This window comes from Rhinolophus sinicus, chromosome 9 (assembly GCF_057876585.1).
Source record: "Rhinolophus sinicus isolate RSI-liver-muscle chromosome 9, RSI-T2T, whole genome shotgun sequence".
NCBI lineage: Eukaryota > Metazoa > Chordata > Mammalia > Chiroptera > Rhinolophidae > Rhinolophus > Rhinolophus sinicus.
In genome coordinates this window covers 37,050,604-37,068,591 of record NC_142509.1, presented here as the reverse complement: position 1 = coordinate 37,068,591, position 17,988 = coordinate 37,050,604, and the positions used below count along the sequence as shown (strand labels likewise).

General features: G+C 59.8%; 1 protein-coding gene across 29 annotated transcripts in view; it reads left to right on the top strand.

Annotated features, from left to right (window-relative positions):
* The window catches only part of NCOR2 (nuclear receptor corepressor 2), a 185,489-nt gene extending 169,341 nt beyond the window's left edge, over positions 1–16,148 (top strand). For 9 of the 29 annotated variants that reach the window (XM_088801070.1, XM_074321465.2, XM_088801072.1 and 6 more), the window contains 15 exons: positions 1,029–1,250; positions 1,780–2,031; positions 2,958–3,107; positions 3,266–3,403; positions 3,493–3,709; positions 5,067–5,584; positions 6,767–6,916; positions 7,129–7,274; positions 7,720–7,913; positions 8,731–8,880; positions 9,449–9,597; positions 10,215–10,370; positions 13,102–13,323; positions 14,321–14,500; positions 15,028–16,148. In XM_088801070.1, the coding sequence (XP_088657196.1) occupies positions 1,029–1,250; positions 1,780–2,031; positions 2,958–3,107; positions 3,266–3,403; positions 3,493–3,709; positions 5,067–5,584; positions 6,767–6,916; positions 7,129–7,274; positions 7,720–7,913; positions 8,731–8,880; positions 9,449–9,597; positions 10,215–10,370; positions 13,102–13,323; positions 14,321–14,500; positions 15,028–15,209 (3,026 nt within the window). In that variant the 3' untranslated portion in view covers positions 15,210–16,148. The remainder of the gene's footprint in view (positions 1–1,028; positions 1,251–1,779; positions 2,032–2,957; positions 3,108–3,265; positions 3,404–3,492; positions 3,710–5,066; positions 5,585–6,766; positions 6,917–7,128; positions 7,275–7,719; positions 7,914–8,730; positions 8,881–9,448; positions 9,598–10,214; positions 10,371–13,101; positions 13,324–14,320; positions 14,501–15,027) is intronic. The other 20 variants (XM_074321486.2, XM_074321481.2, XM_088801083.1 and 17 more) reach the window with 13 other exon arrangements.
* Positions 16,149–17,988: the final 1,840 nt, after the last annotated feature.

The window sequence follows — 17,988 nt, the reverse complement described above, 5'->3', positions numbered from 1 at the left end:
TAGGTCCACTCTTCAGTTAGGTTGGAATCCAGGGGCATCCAGGGGTCACTGCATCCATTCCACCCGTCATGCCTGTGGGTTCTGCCTCCCCGTCCTGCTCACAGTTCTCTCCTCTGCCTGCCCCCCTCCCTGACCACCATGATTTCCCTCCTGGCTTCCCGACTCCCCTCATGTTCTGATAATCTGCCCCTCAACCAGCAGCCAAATACTTCTTTGAAAAATTTATATCAAATTATGCCACTCTCCTGCTTAAATCTTTCTAGTGATTTCTCATTGCACTCAGAAGAAAAATCAGCCTTTTCCGCCATGGCCTTGGGGAGGCCTGCAGGGTCTGGTCTTGCCTGCTCACCGGCTGCCCCAGCCTTGGCCAAATGCATCTCCTCTCAGTTCCCTGACCATGCTCAGCTCGTTCTTCACCCCAGGACCTTTGCACATGCTGTTCCCTCTGCCTGAAATGCCCCCCACCTTCTAGATACGGCTTCTTTCCATCCTTCAGTTCTCTGTCCAAATGTCACATCCTCAGAGAGGCTTATGACCAAACACCCCTTTCCCCCATCCTGGTCACATTCTTCCACATTTAAAATTGTTCTTCAAAGCACTTATCACTCTGAAGTTCTGATTTGATGACTAGTTTCTCACGTCTCCCGCACGGCATGTCAGCTCCCTGAGAGCGGGAGTTTTGTCTGTTCACTGCCGTAGCCTTGGCTCTTAGAATAGTTCTTGGCAAGTAGCTGGGGCTCCAGAAATATTTTTTTTTTAATTGATTGAATGAATGAATGAAGTAAGGGAACAAATTAAAGGATGAATGAGTTTTTTGAGAACTGAAAAAAAGAAGCAAATGAATAAATGATTCAGAAAAAAATGAACCAAGAGGCAAATGAGTGTGTGAATGAAGAGGCCTGGTCCTGATCCCAGAGACTCCACCGTCCAGTGGCTTCCCATGAACTCCAGCCTTGGCAGCTCCCGCGTTGGGGCTAGGACAACTGTGGCACAGAGGTCCGATGCCACCCCATTCTACCTGTCCACAGGCAGCCTCTCGTCCAGCAAGGCGTCCCAAGATCGGAAGCTGACGTCGACGCCCCGTGAGATTGCCAAGTCCCCGCACAGCGCCGTGCCCGAGCACCACCCCCACCCCATGTCCCCCTATGAGCACCTGCTCCGGGGAGTGAGTGGCGTGGACCTGTACCGCGGCCATATCCCCCTGGCCTTCGACCCCACCTCCATCCCCCGCGGAATCCCTCTGGATGCAGGTGACTGTCTGCCCACGGCCTCCTCAGGCATCTGCTGGGCTCGGCTATTTGGGGAAACTGAGGCCTAGAGGTGGGGAGACCCAACAGTGCAGTCTTGTGAACAGTCTAGGTTAGAATTTCTCTTAGGAATCTGAGGGACGTGCTGGGTTAAACATTTTCCAGTGGTTGTCTTTTCCTGAGGGACTTGTCAATGCCTTTAAAACTGCAAATGGGTGTAAAGAGGGCTCGAGGGTGAGCGTTCCCCAAACGACACGATCTGAAAACGTTTGTAAAGGATGCCTCCCTTAGGTATTTCAGTGACCAGCACTGGATGGCCTGTGTTTGGGAGAACTTCAAAGAACACTTTCAATAAGAGACGCTCATGGGTTTTAGGGAGCAAGCGCCTTTCTATTTCTAGGTCTTAATTCTGTTTAGTGGGCGTGTTTGGAGAGAAGCTGTGAGGGTGCGGGAGTGGGGGGCTTTAAGACAGGCGAGGTGACATCCTCTGGCAAGATGCGGGCCAGCCTGACCTTGCTCCCTCTCCTGGCAGCCGCTGCCTATTACCTGCCCCGGCACCTGGCCCCCAACCCTACCTATCCGCACCTGTACCCGCCGTACCTCATCCGCGGCTACCCTGACACAGCGGCGCTGGAGAATCGCCAGACAATCATCAACGACTACATCACCTCGCAGCAGATGCACCACAATGCGGCCACCGCCATGGCCCAGCGTGCCGACATCCTGCGGGGCCTCTCCCCTCGTGAGTCTTCGCTGGCGCTTAACTACGCCACCGGCCCGCGAGGTGGGTACTGCCAGGTGCTCCAGGCCAGTGGGTGGGCAGACCAGACCACATCCATCCGGAATTGGCCTGATTCCTGCGTCGAAGCTCACTGGGGTGTGCAAAGGACCCATGCATGCACGCGCGTGCGTTCCTGCCAAGGCCGCCCTTTGAGCACACGCACACGGGGCTGGAGGGGAGCTGGGCACGAGTTCGCATGTGGCGGCCGTGTGCATCCTCTGCGTACACAGTCCTGGCGTTCACAGCACAAGACCAAAACATGAGGCAGTGGGACTCTCTGGTGCCCTTGATTTGCAAATAGCCTAAGGTTGCTTTGCATATGCATTTCAGTCATTCTCTGGAAACACTTCTGGAATATCCTTCTGGAGCACCCAAGTACTACCGTGTTTCCCCGAAAATAAGACCTAGCCGGACAATCAGCTTGAATGTGTCTTTGGGAGCAAAAATTAATATAAGACCCGGTATTATATTATTTATGTTTATATTACATAAGGCTGGGTCTTATAGTAAAATATGACCGTGTCTTATGTTAATTTTTGCTCTGAAAGACACATTACAGCTGATTGTCTGGCTAGGTCTTATTTTTGGGGAAACAGGGTAGTTAAGGTCAAGTTGGGAAAAGTGGTCACACTAGGTGTTTCTAAAGTGGGGATTGAAATGAGGCTGAAAACAAAAAGGGCAGACCACACTCTGCGGGGTGCCAGCTGCAGGACACGACTGCTTCTCGGCTTGGGAGTGGCAGGGAGGTGGGACTAAAGCTGGTGTTCAGAAGAGGGTCCTGTGGGGCCAGTGCTTGGCGAGGAGGGGACGCCCGGACGTGCAGTTCTGGTGAAGGTGCGTGGGACTCCCCCAATGGGGTGGTCCAGCCAGCAGGAGCCTGGGCCCTGTCCTGCCCCGCGGCTGCAGCCCCACCCCACCTTGTCCCGCAGGCATCATTGACCTGTCCCAAGTGCCACACCTGCCCGTGCTGGTGCCCCCAACACCAGGCACACCGGCCACCGCCATGGACCGCCTGGCTTACCTCCCCACCGCACCCCAGCACTTCAGCAGCCGGCTCAGCAGCTCCCCGCTCTCCCCAGGTAACAGCTTTACCCCTGATCCTGGGTCAGGACCCTGGCGTCTGAGGAAGTGGCTGGATGTCCTCAGGCAGATGCCTCGCCCTCTCTGTTCCACCCGGAAGACAAATCCAGGCCCTTCCTGGACCCTGGGGCTGAGTTGCAGGCCTTTTGGTTTCCAGGGGGTCCCACTCACTTGACAAAACCCACCGCCACATCCTCGTCGGAGCGGGACCGAGACCGGGAGCGGGAGCGGGAGCGGGAAAAGTCCCTCCTCACGTCCACCAGTACGGTGGAGCACGCGCCCATCTGGAGACCCGGTATGGCACCCGAGCCCCCGCCCCGAGCCCGGGGCCCCCGCCGGCCACGTGAGGCCTGCCCCTCTGACCCCGCAGCCTGTCACCTGCAGGTACGGAGCAGAGCAGCGGAGGCGGAGGCGGAGGCAGCGGGGGTGGGGCCGGCAGCAGCAGCCGCCCCGCCTCCCACTCCCACGCCCACCAGCACTCGCCCATCTCGCCGCGGACCCAGGACGCCATCCAGCAGAGGCCCAGCGTGCTGCAGAACACCGGCATCAAGGGCATCACCTCTGTGGAGCCCAGCACGCCCACGGTCCTGAGGTGGGCCAGGTTGGCACCCAGAGGGGACGGGCGTGCGGGCGGTGGACGGGTACAGCTGGGTGGATGCACGAGGGGCTGCTGACAGGTGGGGAAGTAGGTGGGTGGGTGGGTGGGTGCATGCAGGAGTAGGAGGGGGGCTGTCTGGTTCTGGTTTCGGGGTCGGGTCTGGGGAAAGGAGAGAGGGCTGTGAGGAAAGACTCCTGGTCACACCCAGAATTCATCAGGGCCCTGTTGTCTGGACAAAATCCAGAGGTTCTCTTAAGATGAGAAGCCCCCCAGAATCCACGTACTCTCACAATGGGCCCCAGTGCCCTCTGGTGACAAATACCCCAAAGGACTGTGGGCGGAGCTGCTTAACTGGGGGCTTAATTGGGGACGACCCCAATACCTCCCCCTGTCCAGGTACCTGTTTAACGGCAGATTCTGCTTTTTCCAAATGAAGTTTCCTTTCATTGGCTGCTCTAAATCAAGCCCCCACGATTCATTCCCATTACGAAAACTGACAACACTGCTTCCCAGAAGCATTGTCCCCACGGACTCAGGTACCCAGCAGTCACAGGAAACAGAAGCACCTGGCTGCTTAGAGCAAGGTTGCAGGACACAAGGTTGTGTACGAAAGCCAACTTTTTGTCCACACCGGCAACAGCCGATTAGAAACTGGAACGGGAAACCCAAGTCCTTCCTGATTGGCAGCTGATGAGTCAGGAGTGAGGGCTAGCGAAGGACGGGGGACTACCTCATGGGAACGCGGGGCTGGCGGACAGGCTACATGGGGTGGAGTCAGACAAGCTCATGTCCAAGCCTCAGTTTCCTCATCTGCAAAGTGGGGGTAATTACATTTGCCCAGTGAAATCAGACTGCACGTTTGTGCATTCCTTCTCCCGGGCAGGCCTGCTCTGGGTGTGGGGGACATGGCGATGGTTGCTGCAAGCCATGCCCTCCAGGGGCTGATGTTCTAAACCAAGGTAGCAAATCAGGGAGGGCTTGATGCCCTGGGATTCTGTACGTGGCTCCTTCTCATGTCCTGAGCAAGAATCGCTCACAGTCTAGCTCCTCAGAGAGACCCCGGCCCCCCTGCCTCGTTGCCTTCGAGCCGTTGCCACACTCTGATCGGGTTTCACTTTGTTCGGGCTATGCCCCTGTGTTTAGCAGAGTGCCTGACACATAGTAGGTGCTCAGTTAAGTTTCAGAACGATGGGGTAGGGTGTTGCAGGGCAGGGTCAGGAGGGCATGTTTATTCTGGGAGCCGTCGGGGGATGGGGAGGAGCGACTCCCCAGGGGGTTAGAGTGAGGCAGTGACCGTGAGGGCCTCACGGGCCCCCAGCTGTGGCTCCCACCTGACCGGCCCCCTTGCCGTCCTCCCCAGGTCCACCTCCACCTCCTCGCCTGTCCGCCCGGCCGCCACATTCCCACCCGCCACCCACTGCCCGCTGGGCAGCACCCTCGACGGGGTCTACCCCACCCTCATGGAGCCCGTCCTGCTACCCAAGGAGACCCCGAGGGTCGCCCGGCCAGAGAGACCCCGAGGGGACACTGGCCACGCCTTCCTCGCCAAGCCCCCAGCCCGCACGGGGCTGGAGCCCGCCTCCTCCCCCGGCAAGGGCTCCGGCTCCAGCCACGCGGCCATCACCCGCACCCCAGCGAAGAGCCTCGCACCCCACCACGCCAGCCCAGACCCACCGGCACCACCCGCCTCGGCCGCAGACCTGCACCGGGAAAAGACTCAAAGTAAACCCTTTTCCATCCAGGAATTGGAACTCCGTTCTCTGGGTAAGACCACCCTGACAGCGGCCACCTTCATAGACGCGATAATCATGCGTCAAATTGCTCACGATAAAAGGCCGCGAGAAGGAGGTTCGCTGGCCAACGACTCCCCTCGCGATGGTAAGACTTCCGGCCCCGCGCCCACCCACCCCGTCTTGTGGCCTAAAGATATTTTCAGATCTCTGCTTTTTGTTTTTCCCCCATTTTTTGTTGGTTTTGGTATTTGGTTTTGAAACTCGTCTCCGTCGATTGCTCACTGATGATCCCTCCAGCTGCCGCCCGCCTCTGACGTGGGGGCACGTCATCATTTGCACATCGTTTTATCATGATTTTTTTTGGATTTTCGCTTTTTCCTTTAATGAATGGATCTGTGATTTTGACTTCCACCACGCCTCCCATCTCCCCCTTCGCGCCTTCGTCTGGGGAGCAGGGAGTGGGCTGCAGAGGGGCTTGGCTGCGGCCTTTGCCTGCTGCCGTGTGTGGAGGACTCTGGTTTGGAGGATACCCACTGAGGAAGACAGGGAGGGAAGAGGAGGGGAGCACCCCACTTCCCAGGAGGAGCTGGGAACCTGACCCTGCGTCCTGCCCAGGTTGTGAGGGAGCCTTGGGGGTGCCCTGGCCCCTAGTTCTTCTCTCCAACCCACCACCCAGCATCCCCGAGGAAAAGGGGCGTTCTCCGCGCCCTGCCTCCCACCTCTCCCCCAGCTTGGGGCTCCTCTTAGCTGGACTAGGGGCTTCGGGAGCCTCTGGAACCTGAGTGTCACTCCCTGCCGCACCCCACACACCTCAGTGGCCTGTCACTGCTGCCCCATACCCACTTCCCCAGAGTCTCCCCCTCCCCCACCTTACTCTCACCTCTCTCCCCCCAGCCCCCAATGTCTTCTCTCCCTTATCCCACCTGTTTCTCTCGCTCTCGCGCTCTCTCTCTCTCTCTCTCTCTCTCTCTCGCTCTCGCTCGCTCTCTTTCTCTCTCTCCCTCCCTCCATCCCTTCTCTCCCCCCCCTCCCTCTCCCCATCCCTGGGTCTGTCTCCATCTCTCTCACCCTGTCTTCCTGTGTCCGCTCTCATTTTTTCTCCATCTGTCTCTCTCTGCCGTCCTCTCTCCCTCCTTTCTCGATGCAGCCCCACCCCTGGCCAGCCAGCAGCCTCTGCTCCAGCTCACCCTCCCTCTTCATCCCCCAGATCCCCTGCTCCGGCCTGGGGGACCCAGCCAGTGTGGGAGGGCAGGGGAGGCTGGGCCGGGAGGAGCAGCCTGGCTTCAAGTCCCTGCCTGGCCTGACCCTCGGCCTTGCCCTGCTGTAGGTTACCATGGCGGCAGTTACAGCCCCGATGGGGTGGAGCCCGTCAGCCCGGTGAGCTCACCCAGCCTGACCCACGACAAGGGGCTCCCCAAGCACCTGGAGGAGCTTGATAAGAGCCACCTGGAGGGGGACCTGCGGCACAAGCAGCCAGGTAGGGCCCCACCCGCCTCCATGTCCCCTACACCCCCACTCACCACACCCTGCAGGACAGCGCCAGTTGCTGCCCCATCACACAGATGGGAAGAGTGAGGTGCCCAGACGTGGAGGGATTGGCCCCGCGCCACAGCTAACACTTGACAGCACCCTCCCAAGCACACGCCTCGCCTGCCCCCCACACCCTGACCAGCTCTGTTCTGCTCGCAGGCCCCGGGAAGCTCGGCGGGGAGGCCACACACCTCCCACACCTGCGGCCGATGCCCGAGAGCCAGCCCTCCCCCAGCCCACTGCTGCAGACCGCCCCGGGGGTCAAAGGTCACCAGCGGGTAGTCACCCTGGCACAGCACATCAGTGTAACTACCCCTTCTATGCCTCTCCTTGTTCCCTTTGCACCCGGGGTGGGACCATGCCCGGGGTGGGGCTGGAAGGCTGGTAGGTAAACTGAGGCCTGGTGGTGTGGGCCGGGGATCCAGGGTTGGCAAGGGCAAGTCACACCAGGGATCCCAGAGACTCAGACTCGATTCTGTGGCTGCCCCTCGTCCAGCTGATGGAGCTGCAGCGCCCGTCCCTGGTCCACATGTCACATGCTGGCCCGTGGAACCCCCCAACGTGGGGCCATGGGTTTGAGACCTCTGGCCAAGCCCTGGCCCTGGGCACCTGGGGCTGCTGTGGGTGGGTGCAAAGTACGCAGGGCGCCCAGCATCGAGCCAGGGTTCTGCCCTCAGAGTTCAGTGTAGTCCTCGCCCACTCAGAAGGCTCTGCCGCCTGACCCTGTGCCCCCCGACCCTTGGCCTACAGGAGGTCATCACGCAGGACTACACACGCCACCACCCGCAGCAGCTGAGTGCGCCCCTCCCCGCCCCCCTCTACTCCTTCCCTGGCGCCAGCTGCCCGGTCCTAGACCTCCGCCGCCCACCCAGCGACCTCTACCTCCCGCCCCCGGAGCACGGCGCCCCAGCCCGCGGCTCCCCCCACAGCGAAGGGGGCAAGAGGTGAGCATGCGGGGGTGCCCCTTGCTGGTCAGCTGCCAGGACACCTTTGCCACCTGTTTGCCAGCACACAGATGAGAAACTGAGGCCCGGGGAGGTGGGAGCGTCTGCGGGGGCTACGGCTAAGATGTAACATCTCTCCCAGTCCGTGGGGTCCAGGCACCCGCTAAACGCCTTACACAGTAACTGAGGTTCTCACCATAATCTCAGGAAGTGTAGGCAGCATTCTCCCCACTTCACGGACGAAGAGACTAAGTCATGAGAACTGAATTCACTTGCCCACAGGGACACAGCCAGTAAGTGACAGAGCTGGAACTCACACCACGCCATGCAGGCACACGCCCTTGCACCCCTGGTCACCCTTGGGGCCTTGGGGGTCAAAAAGGAAAGGGAGGGCCCCCAGCTCTAGGGAAGGGAGCCATTCTGGGTTAGGGGCACCACGTGAGTGAGGCACAGGTGGGAAGATAGCTGGATGTCTTTGGGGGAACTATGGGGTACCTGGCAAGGGGGTGTGGCAGGCAGGGGTCAACAAACTACCACCCATGGGGCAAATCCAGCCCACAGCCTGTCTGCACAGGCCACGAGCTGAAGGTGGTTTTACATTTTTAAAGTGGTGTTAAAAATGAAAGAATATATGGCAGAGCCCACGAGCAGCCCACAACGCCTGCCATGTTTACTACCTGGCCCCTTACGGGAAAAGCGTGCTGAGCCCTGGCTTAGAGTGAGGCAGGGCTTGGTGGGGGGTGGGGAGAGGGGTACGTCCCCTTCGGGAGGGAGCGCTCTGAACTCTGACCACAGCCTGGTCGCTTCCTCCTCCCAGGTCTCCAGAGCCGAGCAAGACGTTAGCCCTGGGTAGTGGTGAGGATGGTATCGAGCCCGTGTCCCCACCGGAGGGCATGGCAGAGCCCGGGCATCCTCGGAGCACCATGTACCCGCTGCTCTACCGGGATGGGGAGCAGGTGGAGCCCAGGTACCGAATGGCGCCGCCCGCCCGTCAGCACCCTCCATGGATGCTGAGAACTCAGCCCCTTCCCCAGTAAGGGCTTCAGTGCTCAGCTAATGTCAACACCTGAGGCACCTCAGTGATGGCTTCCCAGGCCTTGGGCTGGGGTCTTTCAGCTCAGGCTGGGCCCTGGGTGCTGCCACTTGTGGAGGACCTGAGAAATAATGAGCTGAGTGTGCTGGACCAGATTGGAGCTCAGGGTGGGGCAGAGGCAGAGACAAAAGCCAGGCCCACTGGCGTTGGAGAAAGATGTGGTCTCAGCCCCCTTCTGGCTCCCGAGGCCATTTCCAGTGTGTGGGGGGCTGTTGTAGGTAGAAAGGTGTGGCCTCCCAGGGCAGCTGAGGCTCTCTAGGGATCCCCCAAGCCCAAGGATGGGTGACCTATGAGACGATTTCAGGAGACATGGCCCCTGTGAGATGGGGGTGTGAGCACGGGTTAGGAGAAGGCGGCTTGGTTCCGAGTTGGTAAGGCAGCTAAGGTGGTGAAGGCCCAAGCTCAGCACCAGGGGACTGACCTGGGTGTCCTATGCCCGCAGCAGGATGGGCTCCAAATCTCCAGGCAACACCAGCCAGCCGCCGGCCTTCTTCAGCAAGCTGACCGAGAGCAACTCGGCCATGGTGAAGTCTAAGAAACAGGAAATCAACAAGAAGCTGAACACACACAACCGGAACGAGCCGGAATACAGTAAGGGGGCCATCTGTGGGTCTGGGAGCCGGCATGGTAGCAGAAACCCATGGGGTGCTTTCTGAAACCTGGTGGATCCCGGCCACCACTCCCGTGACCCTTCACCCCACACTTGAGGAGCCCCAGGGCAGTCTCTGTCTTTGCTGTAGACACTGGCACCGAGTGTGGTACCCAGAATGGTGCCCAGCTCACAGGCAGGGACGGGGCTATGCTTAGCCCCGTATGGGCACCAGGGGCGGGGGTCAGAGCCCCACAAGGTCCCGTGTGTCCCATTGGTGGGTTTTTCCACCGTTTGAACCCGAGCTTAGCTCCCTGAACCTTTAGCACAGTGCCTGGCACATAACAGGTCACAGGAGAGCAAGGGACAGGGATCTGACACAGTCCAGCCTCAGGAAGCCTCGTTGGCCAGGGGCGTTGGGGCATTTCAGAGGCTTTTCTCTTTCTGGGCCGGGGGTGGCAACCTCGGAGAGTCCCTGGCCCAGGCGGCCCCTCCAGAGCCGTGCCGAGCGCCACGCACGGGCCAGCAGGTCACCAGCCTGAGCAGGCTGGTTAGAAATGCAGAAGCTCGGGCCCGGCCCCACCTGCTCAGACCTGCTGAGCCCGTGTGCACTGAACAGCTCCCAGGGGTGCAGCTTGCCTCAACCACGGGGACAGCGGGGTCGTGGTGTCCCAGCACCTGGGGGCTGTGGTCTCAGCATCTCATCACCCCTGCCCCCCAGATATCGGCCAGCCCGGGACAGAGATCTTCAATATGCCGGCCATCACCGGAGCAGGTAACCGTGCTGCCACGGCTACACGGCCGCAGCCCCCTGGGGAGGTCAGGCTGGTGTGTGGACCTGGAAGGAGACCTGGGAACATGGGCTTGGAGGTCACTGGGGTCCCCACCCAGCCGGAGTCATGACAATGGGGGCCTGAGTTCAAGTGGGGCTTGCGGGGCTAGTGAGGGCTCTATTCGGGGTGAAATTCCAAGCCCCTGGCGTTCAGTGCCCTAGTAGATACACAGATGGAACCTACGTGGCTCACCTGCCAGGTCTCAGGTGGGGGGTGTGCGTGGCGGGGGCGGGGTGTGGGCCTGTGTGGGGTGCACAGCCTCCACTTGGGGTCCACGTGTGCATTCTTTGTAGTTAGAGCATCCGTTTTACTTAAAATTCAAGGCAGAGAGCTGGGAATCAGTGTGGACACATGACGGAGCTGGGTATATAATTAACTCCCATTTTTAAGCTCAAACTTAAACCTTCTATGATATTTTGGAGTTGGGGGGTGCTTGGGGTTGGACCCCAGCCTCTGGTAGGGGCCACACTGTATTTCTGTTGCTTCCAGGGAAGGATGTGGTGGGGCTTTAGGGAAGTGCCCTGGTGAGTGTGGAGTGATGGCTGAGCCTGGAGCGGACGGGTGGCGCCCCCGCTCCGTGGGCAGGCCTGCCCCTGTGGGGGCGGTGCCGGGCCTTTGCAGGGCTGTGTCTTTGTGCTCTGGTCCTTCAGTGGGAGCCAGAGACCAGGGGAGCGGGGCAGTGCCGACCTTCCCTGGAGGCTGTTGTCCCTGGGACTGTGGTGAGCACAGGATGGCCAGGATTTCTCAGAGGCGTCCCGACCGACCGGGGCGTCTCTGTCTATCCAGAGACACGGGCAGCTTTGCTGAGGCTCAGGCAACAGGGACGAGACCGTTTGGCCAAAACAAGATGGTTAGAAATGAATGTTTCCGGAATGTCCCAAATCTTGACATAGGCACTAGCCACGCAGGTGGACATGTTTGTAGAAATTCATGCAGAGATTACAATGAAGATTTGTGCTAAAACTTGTATGTGAGGTATATTTGACCGTTTTTATTTTTAAAAAAAAAAAAGCTCTTTGGTCTACACACGGAAATTTTCCCCGGATCCTGGTCTCTGCTGCTTAGGCCCAGCTTCAGACTTTATCTTTGTAGCTGGAAACGGTCAGGCTTCCTGTGTGGCCGTGTCTGATCACAGACCATGACCTTGGGTAGAAGGCTCGGTCACGTCTGGGATCGCTAAGACGCTGATCTGACCCAAACCTGTCACGGCCTGTGTTCCTCGTGTCTTTTTTCACTTCTCCAGTGTTTTCTTAGTGTGTAAGATCGTAAATACTTTTTTGTTTTCAGTGCTCACCTGTACTGGAAATTTTGCTTTTTCTTGAGGACATGACTTTTTTTTTTCTTTTTGTGGCTTTTTTTTGTTTTTTTTTAAGTGCTGATGAAATGTGGCCAAGACACAGCTAAAAGGGTGGTGAGGGCATCCCTTTATGTGAGTGGGTTTGAAACTAAAATGAAGAAAAGAAAAAAATGTAGTTGGCAGTTGGTTGCTATGGAAATGTGATGTTAAAAGCTGCCCTGTGGCTCCCAGCCTCACAGAGGCCGTCAGTGTCGTGTACCAACGAGCTAAGGTCAGGAAGACGCGTTCTCTGCCCACTTGGTGTTTGTACGTTCGCCCAGAGCGGAAGTTTTAAAATTCATGGAAATATTACCTGGTGGAAGGTAGAGTGGGCTTAGGGCTTCACGGGAAAAGTCTGGTGTAACAAAACCTCTGAAAGGAGACGCATTCCCCGGGGTTTACAAAAGTCCCCAGAATGGTTCCCAAGAAAAAAAGGAAGGGTCAGAAACCCTGGTCAGCAGAAAAGGAGGCTTCATTAAGGTGACTTCACAGGGGGTGTCTGGAAGGGTCTGTCTGGGACCAGTGTGTTGATTCGACCACTTTGTGACGGGCTGCCGGGCCGGGGGGTCATGCAATTGTCTCTAGCTCTGCCCTGTCCCCTGCACGCACCATAACTGCATGGCTACGACCCCCACACCTCACCGTCCGTCTCTGCACCTCTTTATCCTCGTGGCTCCCAGGTGGGGAGAGGTGGGTGGAGGAGAGTTAGGCCCCGCTTGGGGCAGGTGGGGCTGAGGGTCCCAGGCCTTGTGGTCGGGGGCAGTGGTGAGACCCTCTAGTCACCCTCCTTCCCTGAGTCTCTTCCCCAGCCCCTCACCAGCCCTGGGGACCCAGGGTGGACACCCTCCACCCCCAATACCAGGCGCTGGCTTGACTTCGTTCCCCAGTGGCTCCTTCCCCAGTCAGGGCAGCCCTCTGAGTCCTCCCACACCTTCCCCCACTCCACCTTTTTAAGGCCACTTGGAATTTAAAAAATGAAGCAGTCCCAGCTGGGATTGGGGGGCAGAAAGGGGATTGTGATTTCCCAGAGGTCAGTGTAGGAAGGAGGCTGGGGGAGAGGGGGTGTCATCCTACCTCCCTAACACCACCGCCCCCCAGGAATGCCTCAGCGCTTCCAGGGCCCTCATCAGTGGGAGCCCTCCCCAGCCCGCCCCACTTCCGTCACCACCCACAGGAAACCAAGGGGCTAGGGATACGAAGAAACATGTTGCTTTGCCGAAATGTGCTCACTGTGTATTCTTTCTTCTCCTCCCTCTCTCCCTCTCTGCTTCTCCCCCCCCCTCCACTGTCCCTCGGACCCTCGTGTGTGTGTATGTGTGTGTGTGTCTCTCTCCCAGGCCTCATGACCTGCCGAAGCCAGGCCGTGCAGGAGCATGCCAGCACCAACATGGGGCTGGAGGCCATTATTAGAAAGGCGCTCATGGGTAAATATGACCAGTGGGAGGAGCACCCGCTCGGCGCCAATGCTTTTAACGCTCTGAATGCCAGTGCCAGCCTGCCCGCTGCTATGCCCATAACCGCTGCCGACGGACGGAGTGAACACGCACTCACCTCGCCAGGTCTGCAGGCCTCCTCCGCCTCGGCCCCCTGCCCCTGCCCCGCCTGTCCCACCCAGTGTCATTAATCCTGCGCCTCCGCGTTCCTCTCACCAACCCCCCTCCAGCTTTGGAGCTTCTGACTATTTTTGTGCGTGTTTGACGTGGTTCTACAGTTGGCTAATCCCACGCTGGGCAGGCACCCCGAGTGTCCACATCCCCCCGACCCCCCTTGCCCACCAGGCCCGAGGAGCTGCTGCTTTTCTAAAAACACTCGCACTGCTGCCCGAGCCCTGCCCCGCCTTCCTGCCCTGCTGGACATGGGTGCCCATGTCCTGGCCCGTCTGTGTCTCCTCGGGGGAGATAGGGCTGCAGTGAGGTCCCACCAATTCTGTGTGGATCAGGGGGAACCCCTGGGCTCATGGCTGCCATGTCCGTGGGCTCAGCATCTGCTGGGGTCCACGACTGGCCCTCGGGCTGATGGGAGGAGACCAGAGTCTGTTTGCTGGCCCCAAACTCACATGAGTCATGGAAGCAGAGGGGTCTTCCTTCTTTGCCCAGGTCCCTAGTCACACTCTGCATATCAGAGCAAGGACCAGGCAAAGAGCGCTCGGGCCTGTGTGTCTGACCTGGACCCTGTGTCCTCAGGAAGTTTCTGGACCTAGGGGGGCCCAGGCCTGGCCTCGCAGGTCCTGGCTTACCTGCACCAGCCCAGCAGTCCTGGGGCAATGTCAGGGTCACGCCAGCGGCCTGAGGCTTCATGCTCAGCGTCTCAGCCCCTGGGGGTTGGGGGACCGCAGGGCAGCCTGAGGGGCTTTGTAGACAGTGGAACCCGTCCCCCAGGAGAAACGCACCTCTGAGACCCAGGCTCCTGGCTGTCTGGTTCAGCTGCTCTTCTCCCTCCTTGGGGAGCCTGGGAGGCAGGCAGCCAGGGCCTCTCCCTCCCCCCCACCTCCCTTCCCCCGCCGTGTGAGTTCTGTCTACCTGTCCAACTGTACCCCTTCCCATGTGTCCCCTGCAGGTGGTGGTGGGAAAGCCAAAGTCTCTGGCAGACCCAGTAGCCGAAAAGCCAAGTCCCCGGCCCCGGGCCTGGCGTCTGGGGACCGGCCACCCTCCGTTTCCTCGGTGCACTCAGAGGGCGACTGCAACCGCCGGACGCCACTCACCAACCGCGTGTGGGAGGACCGACCCTCATCTGCAGGTGGGCGTCGGGGTGGTCAGGCAGCGGCCCAGGCACCTGCTGTGTGAGGAGCACATGGCCAGGCCTACTCAGGAGAACTGGCAGGGGCCTGGCCCGCTGGGCCCTGGCCCACGGAGTCGGGAAGCTTCTGATGAGGGCCCAGGCGGGAGGAAAGGGTGTGAGTAGGGCTGTCCCCGGAGGCTGGCCTCTGGCCCTGGTCAGAGGGAGGGTGGAGGATTCTGGAAGTGGAGAGAGGTCGTGGGCAGGGCTCTATCCCACAGGTTGGGCGGAGCCGCTGGAGATGTAAGTGGGGGAGCGCATCATGTGATGCAGGTGAAGGGGTCCCCAGGGGCAGGGCAGGGCACGCCAGGAGGCACCGCTGGGGCGGAGGTGGGCAGGCGGGAGAAGCCTGCCAGCAGTTAGAAGGCCTGGGCCAGCGGCAGACACAGGAGTGCAAGGCCCCAGTTTCTGGTGTAGTGGGGGGCTGGGCCCATGGAGGGCTGCTGGCTCACCGGGGCCTCCTGAGTGTTTCTTCCGTCTTTTGGCAGGTTCCACGCCGTTCCCCTACAACCCCCTGATCATGCGGCTACAGGCGGGTGTCATGGCCTCCCCGCCCCCGCCAGGCCTCCCCACTGGCAGCGGGCCCCTCACCGGTCCCCATCATGCCTGGGATGAAGAGCCCAAGCCGCTGCTCTGCTCGCAGTACGAGACTCTTTCCGACAGCGAGTGACTGTCAGGACGGTGGGGGCGGCCGCCGACTCCCCCGGCCAAGAAAGGGGCCCCTGAGTCTGCCTGCGCACCCGTCTGTCCGTCTGTCCGTCCAGAGCCGGCATCCTTGCCTGTCTAAAGCCTTAACTAGGACTCCCGCCCCGGGCTGGCCCTGTGCAGTGACCTTACTCAGGGGATGTTTACCTGGTGCTCGGGAGGGGAGGGGCCCAGGGAGGGGGCTGGGCAGGCGTGTGCCAGCCACACGCACACAGCCGGGGCGGCCAGGGACCCAAAGCAGGACGACTACGCACCTCCCACACCACTGCCTCCCCCCTTAATGCATTTGGAACCAAAGTCTAAACTGAGCTAGCAGCCCCCGCCCCCTCCCTCCGCCTCCGTCCCGCTTAGCGCTCTGGACAGACAGGACACGGGCCCTGTCCAGCCCCCAGCGCTCTCGTCCCGGTCCCCACGGGCTGCCCCAGCCAACGAGACTGCTGGAAACCAAGTCGGGCCAGACGGGCGGGCAGCAGGGCCAGGTGCGGCCTGGGGCGAGCGGCTGTTTGAGGAACTGGACTTTTTTTTTTTCACACATCGTTGCCGCAGCGGTGAGAAAGAAAGGCAGGTGTAAATGATGTATTGGTTTACAGGGTATATTTTTGATACCTTCAATGAATTAATTCAGATGTTTTACGCAAGGAAGGACTTACCCAGTATTATTGCTGCTGTGCTTTCGATCTCTGCTTACCGGTCAAGAGGCGTGTGCAGGCGGGCAGTCGGTGACGCCTTTGTCCCCAGGGCCGAGGGGGCGGGGCCACCAGCTCACGAGCCCCCGGCGTCCTCCCTCCCTCCCTTCCTTGGGCAGAATGAATTTGATGGGTATTCTGTGACTGCCGTCTGCGCACGGCAGTGGCGCTCTGTCATTTACACACGTTGTTCTCATTAAAAGGCGAATTATACTCCAGCTACAGAGACGTCTCTGTCTCAGACTGGGCCGCCGGGAGGGCAGGTGGCTGGGGTTCGGGCACAGCGGGAGTGTCACCCTGGGGGGCCAAGGGAACATCTCCCTAGCTCACAAGACTGGGCCCCTTTGCAGGTGAGTACACCCACAGAAAGGAGATGCCCGTGGGGACGCACGGCGAGGGTACTGAGCAGTCTCACGCTCAGGTCGAGGGTGTCCGAGATGCCATCATTGGTTCTTAAAGGTTTTTGGTGTCGTTCCCGCCCAAGTCACATTAAGGGGTCAGCAGACCCTGGCTGTCACAAGGCAGAAGATAGATCAACTCTCACCCACTTGGGTCTTGAAGCAGCTGCCAACTTGGTCACTGTGGTTTTGGAATAACGTATCTCAGAAAGGAGCCCGCTCTCGCGCCTGCCACGCTCCCTAAAAACCCAGCCAGCTTCAGAAAGGCCGTGATTTTCTGCCGTGGACCCCAGCTGCCCGTTGCCTGTGAGGGGCGTCAGTGGACTCTGGAACCCTCACCCTCCTGCTCCCCTCTGCGAGCAGCCTGCCTGCCTCAGCCTCTCCATCTCCATCCTGGACCAAAGCTTGCGCCAGCCTGGTGCACCCACCTAGTCCCAGCTCACGTGTGTGTATTTCAGCCCCGCTGCCAGGTTGGGTGCCTGATTCTGAAGTGCGGTTGGGAGACCTCACTGCCCACCTGTGCCCCATCCTGTCCCCATCATGACCACTCAGGGTGTTGGAGACGTGTGGGAAGGGGTTCTGGCAAGGCAGGCACGAGGTGTGCGCTGTGAGGCCCTCGGAGGTCCTGCTGCCTGTTTATCCAGAGTGAGGAAAGCCCCCCCGCCCCCACCCCTGCCTATAGGCTTCCTGTAGGTGGCAGGTTTGGGTAGCCCCATAACCATCTCTCACCGCCAGGGTGTCATTAACCTGAGTGTGGCCTCATGCCCTTCTCGGAGCAGAGGTCAGCCCTGCATTGTGGGGTGAAGGCTTGTGTCCCACTCAAACTCCATCTGCAGAGGGGCTGCACCTCAGCCCTAATACTGGGCGGACGTGTAGACGATTGTCAGCCAGGAGACAAGCACCCTGGGAAGGCTGTGTGCTTCTGGGGCTTCTGGGCGTGGGCCTGGCTTCCGGGCCTGGGACCTTTGGGCACTGAGCATTGTGGGAGGGTAGGTCTGAGACGGTGAACCCCATAAGACAGTCTGCAAAGCAGGGGTTCTCTTTTTGTTCAAGTCATGCTACGCCTGGGGGTCCAGTGGTCCTGGAACCCACTGTCACTGTTCCCCAGCCTCTTGGCCCAGGCGGCCCAGGGACAGGCGACCCCAGACACGCAGAGAGGGGCCCGCCTGGCTCAGCCGGCTCGTGAGTAGGCCGTGTGGCACGTCTGACCAAGGAGACAGTGTTTGTTCAGCCTGGAACCAACCTTCCAGTGCTCTGACGGCGTCACCACCAGGATGGCCACAGCCTGGGGGCCATTGCCTCTCACCAGACATGGGACGTCAGCCTTACCTTCAGCATTCCAGAGATGACCCCAGGATTTGGGAGCAGCAGAGTGCTCTGTGCGCTGGAGGCAGAAGTCATCCCTGCCCAACCTCCAAGCTCCAGTGTCTGGGCCGGTCCAGCACCCCGGTTTCCTGGAGTGTAGATTGGGGAGGTCGAGGAAGTGGGGTCTGTATCCTCAGGAGACTGCCCAGCCTCCCTGCACACTCACCCCAAGTTTACCCTCTTAAGTATGTGCCATAAGGCAAAACGATCAGGGGCCTTTGGAGCCACACGGGGCCTGGCTTCCAGGCCTGGCAGTGACATTCCGTGGGACTTTGAGGACGCGCCCTCAGCTTTG